This window comes from Mus musculus, chromosome 14 (assembly GCF_000001635.26).
Source record: "Mus musculus strain C57BL/6J chromosome 14, GRCm38.p6 C57BL/6J".
In the NCBI taxonomy this organism is placed as follows: Eukaryota; Metazoa; Chordata; class Mammalia; order Rodentia; family Muridae; genus Mus; species Mus musculus.
Window position 1 is genome coordinate 67,878,456 of NC_000080.6, and position 15,384 is coordinate 67,893,839.

Consider the following 15,384-nt stretch of genomic DNA (forward strand, 5'->3'; position numbering starts at 1 on the left):
CCGTGTGCAATTGACATGCGAGTTGGAGGTCATGAACTCTGTATGTGTTCTGTCTCCTCACTCATGCCAGGACACTTTGAAAACACAGTGGGTGACATCCTTCTCTGAGTGCCCAGCATTCTACCACTGACATTCAAACACTCCATGGCAACAACTACAAGAGAATTCTCTTCTTGCTGGCTGGGCCCGACCATCCCCAAAATGCAATGCCAAGGAGGCTTTCCGGGTGGTGCTCAATGGAGCACTCCCTGAAGTCACACTGTGGAGGAGCTGCAATATACTAGAAGCACCTTGGGTTGGGATCTGGGGGCCCAATTACATAGGATTCAAAACAGATGGGACTTGTGTGTCTGTGTTTAAATTAAGTACAATATGAGCATCCCTAATCCAAAACTGCAAAATTCAAAATGCTCCAAGTCTCAAAATGTTATGAACACAGACGTGACTTCACAGGTGGATTATGCACCATGATGAAATTATTTAAAATACTGTATAAAATTTTCTTCAGGCTATGTGCATAAGACATATATGGGGAAAAAAAGAGATGAATTTACAGCTAGGCACTATTCAATATTTCACTATGCATATTCCAAGATCTAAAACAGTCTGAAATCATAGACTTCCAGTCCCAAGTACTCTGGATAAGAGATCCACCAATGTATAAGAGTGAACATACTCAAAACTACTACTAATATGTCCTCTAGGAGAAAAAGGTGCTTCAAGTAGCTACCACAAAATATATTAGTGCCACATAAAAACATTCAGAACCAACCTATTTTGAGAAAACAATCTTAAGAATGCACTTTAGGGATGGCATTAACTTTATGTCAGATCAACATCAATACTCTATTCTTCTCTGATGTGATCCATAGGGCAATTAGGAAGCCCTCCTCCCACCCTACCCCCATATGCATCTCACAGAGAGAGAGACACACACACATAGACAAGAGAGTTTACTGGTAAAAAGGGAAAAATTTCCACCCAGCACTTGTGGTAGCTTTGTGCCTGGGGCATTTGCTGATGTAAGAAAGGATGCCTGAGTGGCTTAGAGTAACCTTTCTAAAAACCTTATATGGGGCCATCAGGACAAAAATTAGAGAGCTGAGCCTCACAATTCGTTGGCTGTAATTTTGGTAAAGCATAAAGCTGTAGCATGGGTGAAGACAGTGATTAAAAGGCAGGAGTTAAAAGAGATGTTTAGCACAATTCTAAAACAGTAGGCCTATATATTCTAAAAACAGGTTTGAGCAAAAGAAAGTCCCATCTCTATAGAGACAGAAACTACAATCATGGTGGAAAACTCAACACAGTAACTGAAAAAAGGCAGAGAAAAGTTAGCATACAGCAGACTGAAAAACGGGTCTAAGTAACCTGGATCCAAATGTTACCTTGGAACTTAATTCTCAACGATCCTTATGCATACATTTCTTTAAGCCCACGTGGAAGTTATCAGAGTTAAACATGTGCTTTTAACCTACATGGTGGGAAAGTATGTCCACAAAAACCACAGTATATGTTTACCTGCCCCTCTGACAAAGGACTGACAGAGTAAGGTCTAAAGGGGACTGTGGTTTCCAGAAGTAAGGGTCCTAAACCATGCATGACAGGTGTTGTGAGTAGAGCGCTAACTTCAAACCAATGGCTAGTGAGGCCTGAAGGTGGCAGGGCGGTAGTTAAAGCAGGAACACGGATGGAAGAGTTCACATAGCCCTCTCTGTCTCCTTGCTACCCCTGGGAGCCTAACAGCTACCACGGAACTGTACAGAAGGAAAAGTGGTGCAAGGGCCCAGCTCAAAGGGAGGCAGCCATACAGCAGTGCCCCATGCAAGCAGAAGGGTGACCTAGCTTCACTATGGCCAAATCCTGCTCCCTTTTTCCCCTAGGCTTCCCATCTTTCCCCCTACCTAACCTGGAGATCTGCGCAGGCTTGTAAGTGACACTTTTACATGGTCCCCGCATTTACCCATGCAGAGTGCCTTTCTCAATAAGCTTTGCTCTAAGAGAAAAAATATCTGCCTAGCTCCCTGTCTCTGTCTCTTAATCCCAACTTTCATGGGTTATGATGGACTGGGCTCTAAGGTTTGTTCTCTGTCTTGCTCCGTGACCTCAGTGGCTTGGATACACTTTTGTTGTACCAGGGTTTGGGACTAGAGATGTGAATTCCTGGGGGAGGTCTCCTAGGATGGGAGGGGTAGATGCAGGCATGCTCTGTGCTTTGCACAGTCTTAGGAAATGCTCCAGTTAGACAGAGCCACTTCCCAAGCCTGAGCTGGCTGGAGGAAACAAACACAAGCAGGACCTGCCGTTATCGTCCTGACCTAATTCTCTCAGAGTCTCAGTACTGCCACAAAGCTCTGCCCTCATTCTGCCCCCAACCCGGAAACGCTAGGCACCAAGTAGAAAGAGACCCACCCTGAAATGGTGATGCTTCCTTCCAGCTACTACAGGCCTGATGTTCTGAGCGTGTGTGTCTCCCTAGCCTGCTCTGCAGCTAACTCTTTTGCATCCAGTGGCGAGAATCTTGACTCTGGTGTCTGGGCATATCCACATTCCCATGAAGCGGGTGTGTTGAAAATTACTCTCCGTATAGGGCTGTGTGACCTTAGGTACTTCCTAGGCTCTCATTGTTGGCCCTGCAGCAGGAGGAGTAGAGCACATGGATCCTAACACTTAGTGCTTCATTGTTAACGAATTCCTACTGATTCTTCGTGGGCCCCTCCCAGCAGAAGGCAGATACACTCACCCTCATACATCTCCAGGATGTGGACGGTGTCGCCGATCTGCAAGGAGAGCTCCACATCTTGAGATGCATTGTAGTTGTAGATGGCTGTTAATGAGAGGAACCAAAGGGGGTGGATTAGAAAACATGCACTTTTAAAAAGTTACTGCCCGGTACATTTGTTCTCACTTGCTTCTCTGCTATGGTGATAAAATCCTGACCAAGTTTATAATCTATCATCTAGAGGAGCCGAGGCGGGAGCTGAAGTAGAAACCATGAAGGATCATTGCTTTCTAGCTTGCTTCACCTGGCTTGCCCAGCTACTTTACTTAAACAGCCCCGACCCACCTGCCTAAGGATGGTACCACCCACAGTGGGCTACCCTCCACCAGCCAACAGATAAGACAAGCTTTCAGACCAAGAATTCATCAGCTTAGGCTCTCTCTTTCCAGGACTGTCAAGTTAACAGCCAACACTATCCATTACAGTATTTAATAAGTCAGCCACCTCTGTTGGATGATTTCATATTATCCTCTGTATGTAAAGCATTCAACAGAGCTGTATATGTCCTCCAATATGCTGACTGGTTGCCTAACACATACCACATCCTGTGTCAGATAAAAAAAAACATAGATGTAGCCTCTGTTCCTAGGAAACATGATAGTCTAGTGGGAGGAAGAAAGATATTGAGTGTACAATCCAGATCCCAGAAATAACTCTTTAATTGAACTTGGGACAACACTACCGAAGAATCCAGGCTAGCGAATACAATGAGAACCTCTGTAGGTCAGTCCCCTTGTCCATGAGACAACAGCCAACATGAAACTCATTTAAGCTTATGGTCTTCAGGGAACAGGGGGGGTGGTCTCTTGGCTTCCTTGACACGGTGCTCAGCAGTCACTTGAATGCATTTGAGTGACATCTACCTCTAGTAACAGAGTGATATAGGTCACAATGCGGGGATGGTGCCTTTTCCCAGCCCTCAATACCCTGGGGACAGAGTAAACCTAGCACCCCGCAATCCTGAAGACCATGTTAAGTCCCCAGAACAGAAAGCAGCAGACTAAATCACAACTGAACCAGGGGTGACCAGGCCAGAGCTTTGCATAGGTGCTTTACCATAACTCCACAGGAGTGACTAAGAGGCATATGAAAACACACTCAGTAATGTTAGTCACGAGGGGAATGCAAATCAAAACCCCCATCAGATGCCACGTCCACACCTCCTGGAACAGCTGCATTTAAAAAGATGTTGGCCAAGACAACGGAGCAGCTCGAACTCACCACCTTGGCTGGTAGGACTGCAAAATGGGAGCCCCTTTAGAAACAAGATCGACAGTTTCTTAAAAATTAAATAAACTTACCAATTTATTTAAATTAGTTTAAATGTAAATTTAATTAATTTTTATCTTTAATAAAAATTAGATTTATAAATTAATTAATAATTAAATTTAAATAATTAGACTCAGCAAACCCACTCCTAGGAGAGCGACAGAAAGAAGAAAAACCTATACACTTACACAATACCCTTAGCTCAATGTTAGTAGTTGCTACATTGGGAAGAGATTTCTAAACCAATCTCCTGCAGCTGTGGGTGCTGCCTCATTAGGATCTTTAGTTACCTCAGGGTGTTTTCTACAAGGTGAGGAAAGATTAGAATGTGTGGAAGCTGAGATGTGCTGTGCCAGCCACCATTAGGAGCCAGCAGTAGCATGGGCTGGACTCTCCTGGGAGTCTCCAGGGGGCATGCAGACCAGTCCACACCTTCATTTCAGAACTCTGGGCTCCAGAACTTGAGGTAACACATTCCTGTTGTCCCCAGCCACTGAATATGCCACCATTTGCTCTAGCAGCCACTGGAAACCAACGTGGCTGTGCTAATAAACAAGATGAAACAGGTCAGCTATGGCTGGGTACACAGCTATGGATGGTATAGTGTGCTGTGATGTCCAGGTGGACTGCACGACCCCGCCCTGTGAGGATAGAAAAACTCAGTGATATCCAGACTCTTACAAACTGTGGTGTGGCACAGACAGAGCCTAAGCGTACCCTCCCCTACACTGTCACTCCAGATGCCTGACAGACCTAAAATAATGTAGGTGGTAGTAGGCAACGGTTACATTGTATCACATGAGAACTACAACCTGTGAAGTTTCTGCCCCGTAAACCTGAGGACCTGACATTGGAAACCCAGCCCCCATTTTTCATGCCAGGTTTGGGCACATGTGCATCTGTAACCTTGCCAAGGGATATGAAGGCAGGAAGATGGGGCTCGGGAAAGTCGGCCAGTCTATCTAGTCAGTTAGCTCCAGGTTCAGTGAAAGAACCTGTCTCAAAAAATAAAGCGGAGAGCAGTGAAATAAGACACCTAATGCTGACCTCCGCCCTCCACACACATATATCCTATATGCATGCATATGCATGTACCCATGCATATATACATACACCACACACACACACAGAGAAAAAAATGAGAACAAAAATATATCTACACATATTCAATAGACACAGTATCTTTTCTGGATAGTTTTGATCTGAAGTGAACCACACCTTGTTAAACAATATCGAGTCCCCTTCCCACCATCGAACATATTGACTGGTTGCCTATTTTGTATCACAAACTGTCTTAGAGAATAACAAACACAGCGATGTGGCTCCTGAGCCCTAGTTAAAACAGATAGAGGGCTGACAAGTATGCTAAGCAAAAGAAGACACAGGCAAATACATTTATATTCCATGTGTCTCTGGAATGTTCGGGAGTTGACAATGTCAGACATTACAACAAATTATTTGCTGCTCTAGCATATGGGTATGAGAATGGACCCCTGAGCAATCTATCCATTGAGGAACTTGTTAGGGAGGTGAACGCGCCCCAAACTGAACTGTGGCAACAGTTAAATGGTTCCATCATTATTTACTGAGGTCACTAGACGGGGGTGAGGGGGGGTGGGGGGGGGTGGGAGGAAGGCTCAGTGGTTAGAGCTCTTACTGCTGTTGTAGAGATCTAGGTTCAGTTCCCAGCACCCATATCAGGCATCATACCTGCAGTTTCAGGGGACCTAACACCATCTTCTAGCCACAGATATTTGCTGGCGTGTGGGGCACATCAGTTCACACAGGCACACACACACATACACACAAATATACATAAATAAAAACAAGCATTTAAAAAAAACCATTGAGCATTGAAAATACGTGGATATGACAGTCTGTATATTATGTTTCGGAGAAAAAGTTCTTTAAATAGATTTATTTCTTGTCTTTATTACCGGGTAATCTGTACCCATCCAAGAAAAAACAGTACCAACTTGGGAGACTCAGCTATAAACAAGGAATTCCCTGTAGGATTCATCTCTACAGGTCTGAACAACAGGATGGCCACTCAGTCCATCCTCATATCCTACCCACTAGGGAAAAGAGGTGTCCCATCATTGCCTGTGGCTGGGCACATCCTGTTCTTCCCTCCCTGGGCTGCAGTAAACTTGTCAGCACCCCTAGGCTCCCAAAGAGAATGAGCACCCCCCCCTCCGCCCCTGGGGCTTCTCTCAGAAATGGCCTCTCACTCAGGATGGAGGTCGCAGTTCCGAATAGTGTCCTTCTGCAGGGTACTTGGAGAAGTACCCTGGCAGCTGTTTTCTATTGCGCTTTCAGAGTAGGCTGTGGTTTTTGAATAAGGACTGGTTGGGGAAGTGGGTTAGGAGAAGTGAGTGACACAGAAGGCAGGAGGAGGGAGCTCCAGCCTCCCAGGCCTGTTGATGAGTTCCCAGCCTCCAGCTGCTGCTATTACTCACCAGTGCAACTCCATCTGACTGCTACAGTTTGCTCCAAGGGTTTACCCCTGAAGGATATGGTGGGTTTGCTACAGAAAACATGGCCCTGAGATTCCCGACACCAACTAGACTCCATTCACAGCTGTCCCCTAAAATGCTTCTTCCTACCACCCCTCCTCCATGGAAACAGGAAGTAGTGAGGCCACTTTGTCACAGGCTGGGTAATGACCATCTTCACTCTTCCTGATTCTTAGTCACGGGAAAGTAAGCAGAGGCTCTCAAAGGCAGTCTCCTGCTGTTGGCTCCAGGTAAAAGCACCTACCTGGGACTGGGGAAATACAGGTGTGCATATTTGCACATACACATGCACGTTCGCATATACACATGAGTATACACACACACACACAAACACACACACACACACACACACACACACACACTCACAACCAAAGACCAGCAATCTCCAAATGTTCCAGCCCTATAATTAAGGCTGCACTTTTCCTCTACTGTCTGTCAAACTCACCCTCTTCTCTGGCCAATACTTTCGGATGCTCAGGGGCTGGAGAGATGGCTCTGCAGTTAAAGAGCACCAGCTGCTCTTCCAGAGGACCTGGGTTCAATTCCCAGCACCCACAAAGGGGCTCACAACCACCTGTAACTCCAGTCCAGGGGCTAGTAGGCCCTCTTCTGGCCTCCACAGGCACCCAGCATATCTCGTACAGAGAGACACATGCAGACAAAACAGCTGTGCACATAATATAATTTCTTTCAAAGAGACTTATAATCTCCTTAAAAATTGATGTTCAGCTCCTGTCTTAAACACCGCCGCTCTCTTCGTTAGAACAATCCAAATCTCACATCCACAATTCGACTCCACAAACAGCCCCTGAGCACCCCTCTCCACCCTGCATGACATCTCTCTTCTCTGAAGTACCACAGCTTTCCCCTTGCAGAAATCCCAGTTAGCAATCCCAGCTAGTCCTGTGCATCTGCCGGCCACAATGAGGAGGTGAGGCCCTCCCGAATGTGGACCTGTCTTTAGACTGCCTTCAGCCAACTACTCATGAGACAGAGACTTAGACATAACCCAAAGAGTAATCCAAGGTACAGATGACAACTCTTGACTTGTTTACATATTGATTTATTTTAAGCATCACCATATGCCATGTTATCCTCCTAACGCTATATATCTATATCTATATATCCTAACGCTCTGTATCTTTATATCCCCAGTCTCCATCTTCCCAGGGCTGGGATAGCAGGCTTGTTGCCACCCACGTACAGTGTATGCCATGTGATTGAACCTAGGGCCTTTGAGCATGCTCGGCCAGCATTCTAATATCTGAGCCATGTTTTCCACTCCTTATTCTACATTTTAAGCATATAGTTTGTCTTTTTTTTTTAATATCCTATTAACCTGTCTTCCCACCTCCACTCCTCCATCCCTAGTGCCCTTGTTCCTTTCAAATACTCTTTCTACTTTCACATTACATATACATGCATGTGTGTGTATATACATACATACACATATGCATTTAGAGTACAACATCTGTCATTCTCAGGCTGACTGACTGCTGATGCAAGGCTCTACACTTGTATCCATCTCCCTGCAAATACATAATTTCATTCTTACTTTTTAATGGCCGAATAAAAACTCCATTGAATATGCACACATTTTCCAAAAAAAAAGTATTTGTAAATATTATTTATAACTCTTCTATAAAACACACAAGACAGTCCAGTCATTCGCCCTTCTTCCCCCAATGCAACCATGTTTCTGCTTCTTTCCAAAACGGCACCTGTGGTTTCCCATTGCACAGGAATAGATAGGTTATCAGAAGTCACCCCCCAGATACTTGATCACACAAGAAAAAAACATGTATAATTCCTACTGGGGACAGATTTCTTCAGCAGTGTTCCTCAGAAATGGGCCAAAACACCTGTGCTCTATCCCATTCATGTCTCTGGGTAAAAGTGTAAACAAGACTGCAGTCACTTACAATCCGGTCCTTCCAACTCAGATCTTGAGAGCCCCGCCCTCCACTTCCCTCACCTGAGGACACCTCAGATTTCCCCTGCAGCTACTCTTACACAACTCTGCCAAACCACACAGCATGCAACAGGAAAGAAAGCACTAAGCACTAAATTCAGCCTGGCAGCAGCAAGGCTCTCGGTGAGACAGTACAGTTACCTCAGCCCATGATGGCCAGTAACAGTAACAGCGTACCCTGGAATAGTCTACAACCAAGATTTCTCTCACTAAATGGAATTGCTAGCTCTAAAGCCATCCTTTATCATACAAACCCATGGCTGGTGATCACCCTGTGCTAGCCTGATACTGTTTTAAGCACAGGATAAGTGCACCTAGGAGAGAAACTAATGTTTTCATTCTAGACCGTGAATAATTGTTACAAAGAATTGTTACAAAGGACTGGTGAGATAGCTCAGTGGTTAAGAGCAGTGACTGCTCTTCTAAAGGACCTGGGTTCAATTCCTAGCACCCACATGACAGTTCACAATTGTCTGTAATTCCAATTCCAAGGGATCCAACACCCTCACACAGACATGCATGCAGACAAAACACCGACCAATGCACATAAAATGAAATTTTTTAAATTATTGTAAATATCAATGCCTGTACATTATGTGCATTATGTGTCCTTGGGGCTTGGGGAGGTGGTGAGCCTCCATGTGGGGGCTGGGAATCAAACCTGGGTCTTTCATAATAAGGAGAAGTGCCTTTTACCACTGAGCCAACTCTCCAGCCATTATTTTTAAAAGGAAGGGAGGGAGGGGGGGAGGGAGAGAGGGAGGGAGGGAGGGAGGGAGGAAGGGAGGGAGGAGGGAGGGAGGGAGGGAGGGAGAGAGAGAGTTGAACAAACGCTGGGGATGTAGCAAGGGTGGCAAAGAGCACTTACACATGAGCCCTGGGTTCAACCCCCAGCCCAACATAAACCAGGCATGGCAGCACATGCCATAATCCCAGCTCTGGGAAGGAGATGGCAGGCGGGAGAATCAGTTCACCCTTGCCTACACAGAAAGCTGAGGCCAGACTTGGTTACAGGAGAGCCCTTCTCAAAACAAAACAACAAATCCCCAGAAAGTGAAAGGGACAGCTAGGGAAAGAGCGAAGCTAGGATGTCCTAAATTAAACAGAGCAGAATTCGAGACTCTTTTTTTCTTCCCCTTTTTTCATTTGCAAACAGCATGCCTTTCAAGGACTTAACTTAATCTAGACCTCAGTTTCTCATCTATAAAACAAGAACCAGACTGGATGACTCAAGGGCCGTTAGCTCCAGCTTCCTGATTCATGAAGTGACAATCCAGGCCAGAGAGAAGAGCTGCTTTGAACTGGCAGGCACCACCGCAAGCTCTTGTTTTGTCTGAGGAAATTAAACAAGAATAGGGAGTCGGCTGCATAAAAATTGCTTCCCTGACTGCTTTGTACAAGGTTGGGAGAGACAAATTGCTGGAATTCTTCCCTAAGCAGCTTACTGTTTATACCAGGAAAGTGTAGTTTTTGCAGAGCCAAACAGACAAGACAGTATGTCTACAAATGTAAAATAAGTCTGCATCCCACCAAATCCTAGATTTAGCTTTTTCTTTGAAACGAGGCTTATACAAGGGGGGGGGGGGTCTGAAGATGAAAGAAAATTGAAAATTGCATAAGAAGCAATCAAAAGAACACTTTTAGAAGCTGCAAATAGGACCAGTTTTGAAGAAGTTTTTGGCCACGAGCTATAAATCTTTCTAATGAATTGAGATCTTTCACGAGTTCCCAAATTATAGTCCCCCAAGGAACAACTGGAACCTTTAATTTTTTTTATAGATAGAATCTTCAGAAGTGTCCAGCCAAGCAAAGGATACCGTCCCAAGCTGAGTCCTTCGCTAGTCTGAATATTAAGGTGATTAATGGACTTATTCATCTCCATTTTGAACCTTGTCTATCCGTCTGTCTGTCTGTCTCTCTCTCTCTGTATGTGTGTGCATGTGACAAGGTCTCCTACCTCGGTCCCCAAGGCAGGATAGGCCTGTACCACTACATTTGTTTTGTTGTTGTTGTTGTTTTTCATTATTATATTTATCTATCTGGGTTTGGCCATTAGTTTTATCAAGACTATAAAGAGCCGCAACTATCTTTGACATTCATTCTGGCTTTAATGCACTAATATTCTTAAAGGCCAAATGGAATTTTTTTAATCTGAGATATAACATCACAATAATGGCGAGAAAATGATATTCGACAACAGGCATCCTACCAAGAAGTACAAAAAGTCCATCACTTCACGCCAACAAGCAGGTTTCAAACTGGCCTATGTGCACTGCGATAGCCATGTCCCATCCTGCGCTGACGTGCCGGAGCCAGGGGCTTCCAATCAGATGCCTGCTGCAGTTCTTAACAACAGTGCCCTCGCCCAAGAGGAACAGGAGCTTCCAGGTTTCTCATTTCTCAAGCACTCAGAAGAACAGTGGCTGTCACGACAAACTTACTGGCTATTATTCCAGAAGCTTCTTTTTTGTTGTTTTTATTATTATTTTATGTGCATCAGTGTTTCGCCTCCACGTATACCTATGTGAGAGTGTTAGAGGCCCTGGAACTGGAAGTATAGACAGTTGTGAGCTGCCATGTGGGCGTGGGGAATTGAACCCAGTTCCTCTGGAAGAGCAGCCAGTGCTTAGAACAGCAGAGCCTTCTCCCCCACCTAAATTCCAGAAGTTTCTAATCTGAAGATCCTATATAAGTTTATAGGTGGACTGTCTTGACCTTGATAGAGATTAGCCCAACTATAGATTACCAGAGCTGGTACTAAAAGCCTACCTCACCTAAACTAACATGAGATTAGGTTTAATCTTTTATGAGAGGAGAGCTGAAACACAGCAATTCAAAATTACAGAACAAAAATGTCCGTGGGATACGAACACACACAGGGACTTTTCACCCCACAGCTTCCTCATCTAAGAACAGAGGGTCACAGCCCATTACTCATACGGTTTGTAGAGCCCAGAAAGGGGAATCTGAGCGGCGGCCCTCGGACTATGACTAACACCTAGCAGGCACTGACTCCAGGGCAGTCACCTGCCCTCTCCTTTGTCCTCTTCCTTTCCCTGCTCAGCTTCCTACTTAGAGTACAACAGCACCCGAAATCCTTAAGGATGGACGCTGTAGTGCTCACCTACGTCAGCAGCCACCGAAAGAAAACTGCCAATCAAGAAGGACTGGAGCAATCAGAGGATGAGGTGATCTTCCAAGTCCTTCCTGGGTTGCTGGACAGTGGCCTGCATTTGATGGGTATGGGGGTGCGGGGTGCATTTTACTGTAGGAAGCTAAGTGTTACTCGGAAGAAGCGGCACTTCGATCTGGGATGTCTTAGTATCTAAGTTCTCTCTCTGCCTCCTATCTCTTCCAAGCATTTCTGTAATGACTCAAGGGAGGAGCCACGGTGTGAGTCAGAACGGCCAGCAACACTCTTCATCAGACCTCTCCATCTGAGGATCGTTGGTTTATCTGTCTGTCTGTCTGTCTCACTGACCTTCTGTTCCTTTTCACTCAACTCCTTCTTGGTAATCAAAATAAGAGGAAAACAGAGGGGCGAGGCTCTGATTCTAACTAAGACAGTTTTAGGCACACGAGAGAGAAAGAAGCCCAGAACATCCAATCACAAACGCTCTCATAAGACTGCAGGGGAGCCGGGTGTGGTGGCGCACGCCTTTAATCCCAGCACTCGGGAGGCAGAGGCAGGTGGATTTCTGAGTTGGAGGCCAGCCTGGTCTACAAAGTGAGTTCCAGGACAGCCAGGGCTACACAGAGAAACCCTGTCTCGAAAAACCAAAAAACCACAAAGACTGCAGTGGAGAAACCAGGCTCATTAACATATGCCTGGAGTCTCAGCTCTAAGGAGACATGAGCAGGATGACTGACCTGAGTTCAAGGCCAGCCGACTCTCTAAACAAGAGTCAGACTAGCCACTGCTAGTCTACCTAGTGAAGACTTGTCAAAACAAACAAACAAACAATAAATGATTGTTCCTGACATAGGTTCTTGTTAAATGAAGATTAAGCGATCTATGCTTAAATCAGTCATATCTAAGATTCTTTTGAGTTTGCTGCATCCAACAGAAAGCATAAGTGAGGAAGAGAATAAGAAGCTAGAAACCAGGATAATAGAATCTAGGAGAAGCACTGTGAATGGCAGTCAATGATGTGGGTGGCTACTTTTCTCCATATGGACAATGACTCTAAGACAAATGTCATTTCAATGAGGAAAACAACGATCCTCAACCAGGCTACCAAATCTGTTCATTTCCATTATCTACCTGGACGGGTGAGCATTCCAGTAGCAGCTTTTAATCTGAGTGTACTTCCTAGCAGAACTGGCAGCCCCACGGCCCATCCAAGGGCAAGGGATGCCCTGCAGTCCCAGGATCATGCCTGGGAGGATCCTAAAACTGAACCTCAGCTTCTTTGACATTACAGACACTAGAGCCCTAGCTGACTGACCCTCAGTGAGAAAATACAGATACTTGTGTGTGTGTTTGTATGTGTGTCTCTGTGTGTGTGTGTCTCTGTGTGTGTGTACACATGTTTCATGGAGGTCAGAAGCATCAGGTGCTGGGTCTCTGTGTGTGTGTACACATATGTTTCATGGAGGTCAGAAGCATCAGGTGCTGGAGTTAAACATGATTGTGAGCTGTCTGAGGTGAGTGCTAAGAACGTAGATCCTCTGCAAGAGAGGTTTGTGCTCTTAACCACTGAGCCATTGCTCCAGCTCTGTAAGTGATCATTATAATAAGCTAATAATAATCACCCTGCATTTAACCATACTTCTGAACAGAGAAAACAGCAGAGGCATAAAAACAAATGAGTGGATAAAAAAAAAAGATGGGTAATGGTGCAGCCATCAAGCCTGACCACCAGACCTCAATGGCTAGGACCCACAGAAGAGAAGGAGAGAACCAACTTCTGCAAGCTGTTCGCTGCTCACTACTCATGGATGGACACACAGACACACACACACATTAACATTTGAGAAAAATAAAAACAAATGAGCAGCTACCATTTGTGTAAGAAATGAGTGATCTGTAAATCAGAAAGTAAGCAATTATCAGATCCATGGTTGTGTAAGGGGCTTATTCTTTTATACATTTATCATATATGTATATACACACACATATTTAGCAATAAAAATAATATATTTGTGTGTGTATATGTGTGTGTAATTTTTTTCAGTTTCACCTTCTCTCAGAACCTAAAGGCACATACAACACTCCCATCCCACATACACATTTTACGTCCCACAGACAATATTTCATGATAATCCCCTTTACATTTCAAAAAGCTTCCCATGCAATCCATTTTCTACTTGAATACATCTAATGGCAACCAAATGTAACGTTAAAAAGTTTTGCAATTTCAACATGCCTCTTGACTTATCCCCAAAGCAATAAAGTATTTTTAGGCATGAATACTCATAAAAGGAAAATATAGTTCATAAAAAAAAATGTGACCACCAAACTTATAAAACCAACTAAACGTTAATAGGAAAATCACATTTCTATGGAGAAATCTAGGCTTGATGGCTCGCTTGTCTTCTGGCATTTAAAAATAAAAGCCAGCCAGGCAGTGGTGGCGCATGCCTTTAATCCCAGCACCTGGGAGGCAGAGGCAGAGGCAGGCAGATTTCTGAGTTCACGGCCAGCCTGGTCTACATAGTGAGTTCCAAGTTCCAGGACATCCAGGGCCACACAGAAAAACCCTGTCTCGAGAAATCAAAAAAACAAACAAACAAAAAAGAAAACAAAAAAAAAACCAACCCAAACAACAACAACAACAACAACAACAACAAAAAAAACACTCTAAAATCAGTGGGAAATCTGTTATTCTTCCATATTACAATGCTATACTTCATTTTCATGCAAGTCACTTGGATGAGTCATGGGGTAGCACTGAGCTACAGCCATTGGCAGCAATGGAAAGCCCAGCAGTATCAAATCCTGCCTGCACCCTGTACACCACCATGGAGGGACTTCCTACTGGCAAAGACATCCTGTTTCAGGAGTTGTGTATATCCTGCATACTCCCTTCACCATTCACACCTCCAACCTATCTTTCTACTCTACAGGGACTTTTTTAGAAAAGAGAGAGTAGGGAACCAAAGTAATAGGAAACTAAAGACAGTTTCAATAGAATGCTGGGGACACTTGGCTTTGGTCAGTCGGACTCAAGGGTGAAAGAGCTATCTCAGAGCTTCTATCTCCATCCTATCTCCAAGCCTTCCTGCCTTGTCTGAATGCTAGATAACTCCCCTGTGGTCTTGACCATCCTCCGTCCACTCTTCCCACACGCATTAAAAAAAAAAAAATCACATAATGGACTGGTAGAGACGAAAGAATATTCCCAAAGCACTCACCAGGAAAAAACCAGTCATGAGAGGCTCCACAACACTCTTATCCACATCCTTACTTTCTGAGAAGTCTTTACCCTCAGCCCCTAAACATACCGCTCTGTACACTCCTGTCATTCTCGTAGCTCTCTGCACACTTCATATGACGCCTTATTTCTCAAAATCTCTCAACACTCTGTCTTAAGAACTTCTGAATCTCCTTCCTTTCTGAGTCTCCTTTTGTAATTCCCAAATAGGGCTTTTGCTATATCCCTCCATCTGACCTAATGCTAACCATAAATTAAATTTACAAAAGCCCAATTGAGCCACAGCATGCTCTGGATGACAATGCTAAGCTACCTAACTCAGAGCTGAGTCAACTGTCTTAGTTACTACTGTGGTAAAGAGACAACACGACTAAGAGAGTATTTAATTGGGGGGTTGCTTACAATTCCAGAGGGTGAATTCATAACCATTATGGAGGGGAGCATGGCAGCAGGCAGGCAGGCAGGCAG

At 44.6% G+C, this 15,384-nt stretch overlaps 1 protein-coding gene across 2 annotated transcripts in view; it reads right to left on the reverse strand.

Moving 5' to 3' along the window:
• The window catches only part of Dock5 (dedicator of cytokinesis 5), a 181,645-nt gene that overhangs the window by 126,528 nt on the left and 39,733 nt on the right, over positions 1-15,384 (reverse strand). For both annotated transcript variants that reach the window (NM_177780.3, XM_011245170.2), the window contains exon 2: positions 2,744-2,827. In NM_177780.3, the coding sequence (NP_808448.2) occupies positions 2,744-2,827 (84 nt within the window). The remainder of the gene's footprint in view (positions 1-2,743; positions 2,828-15,384) is intronic.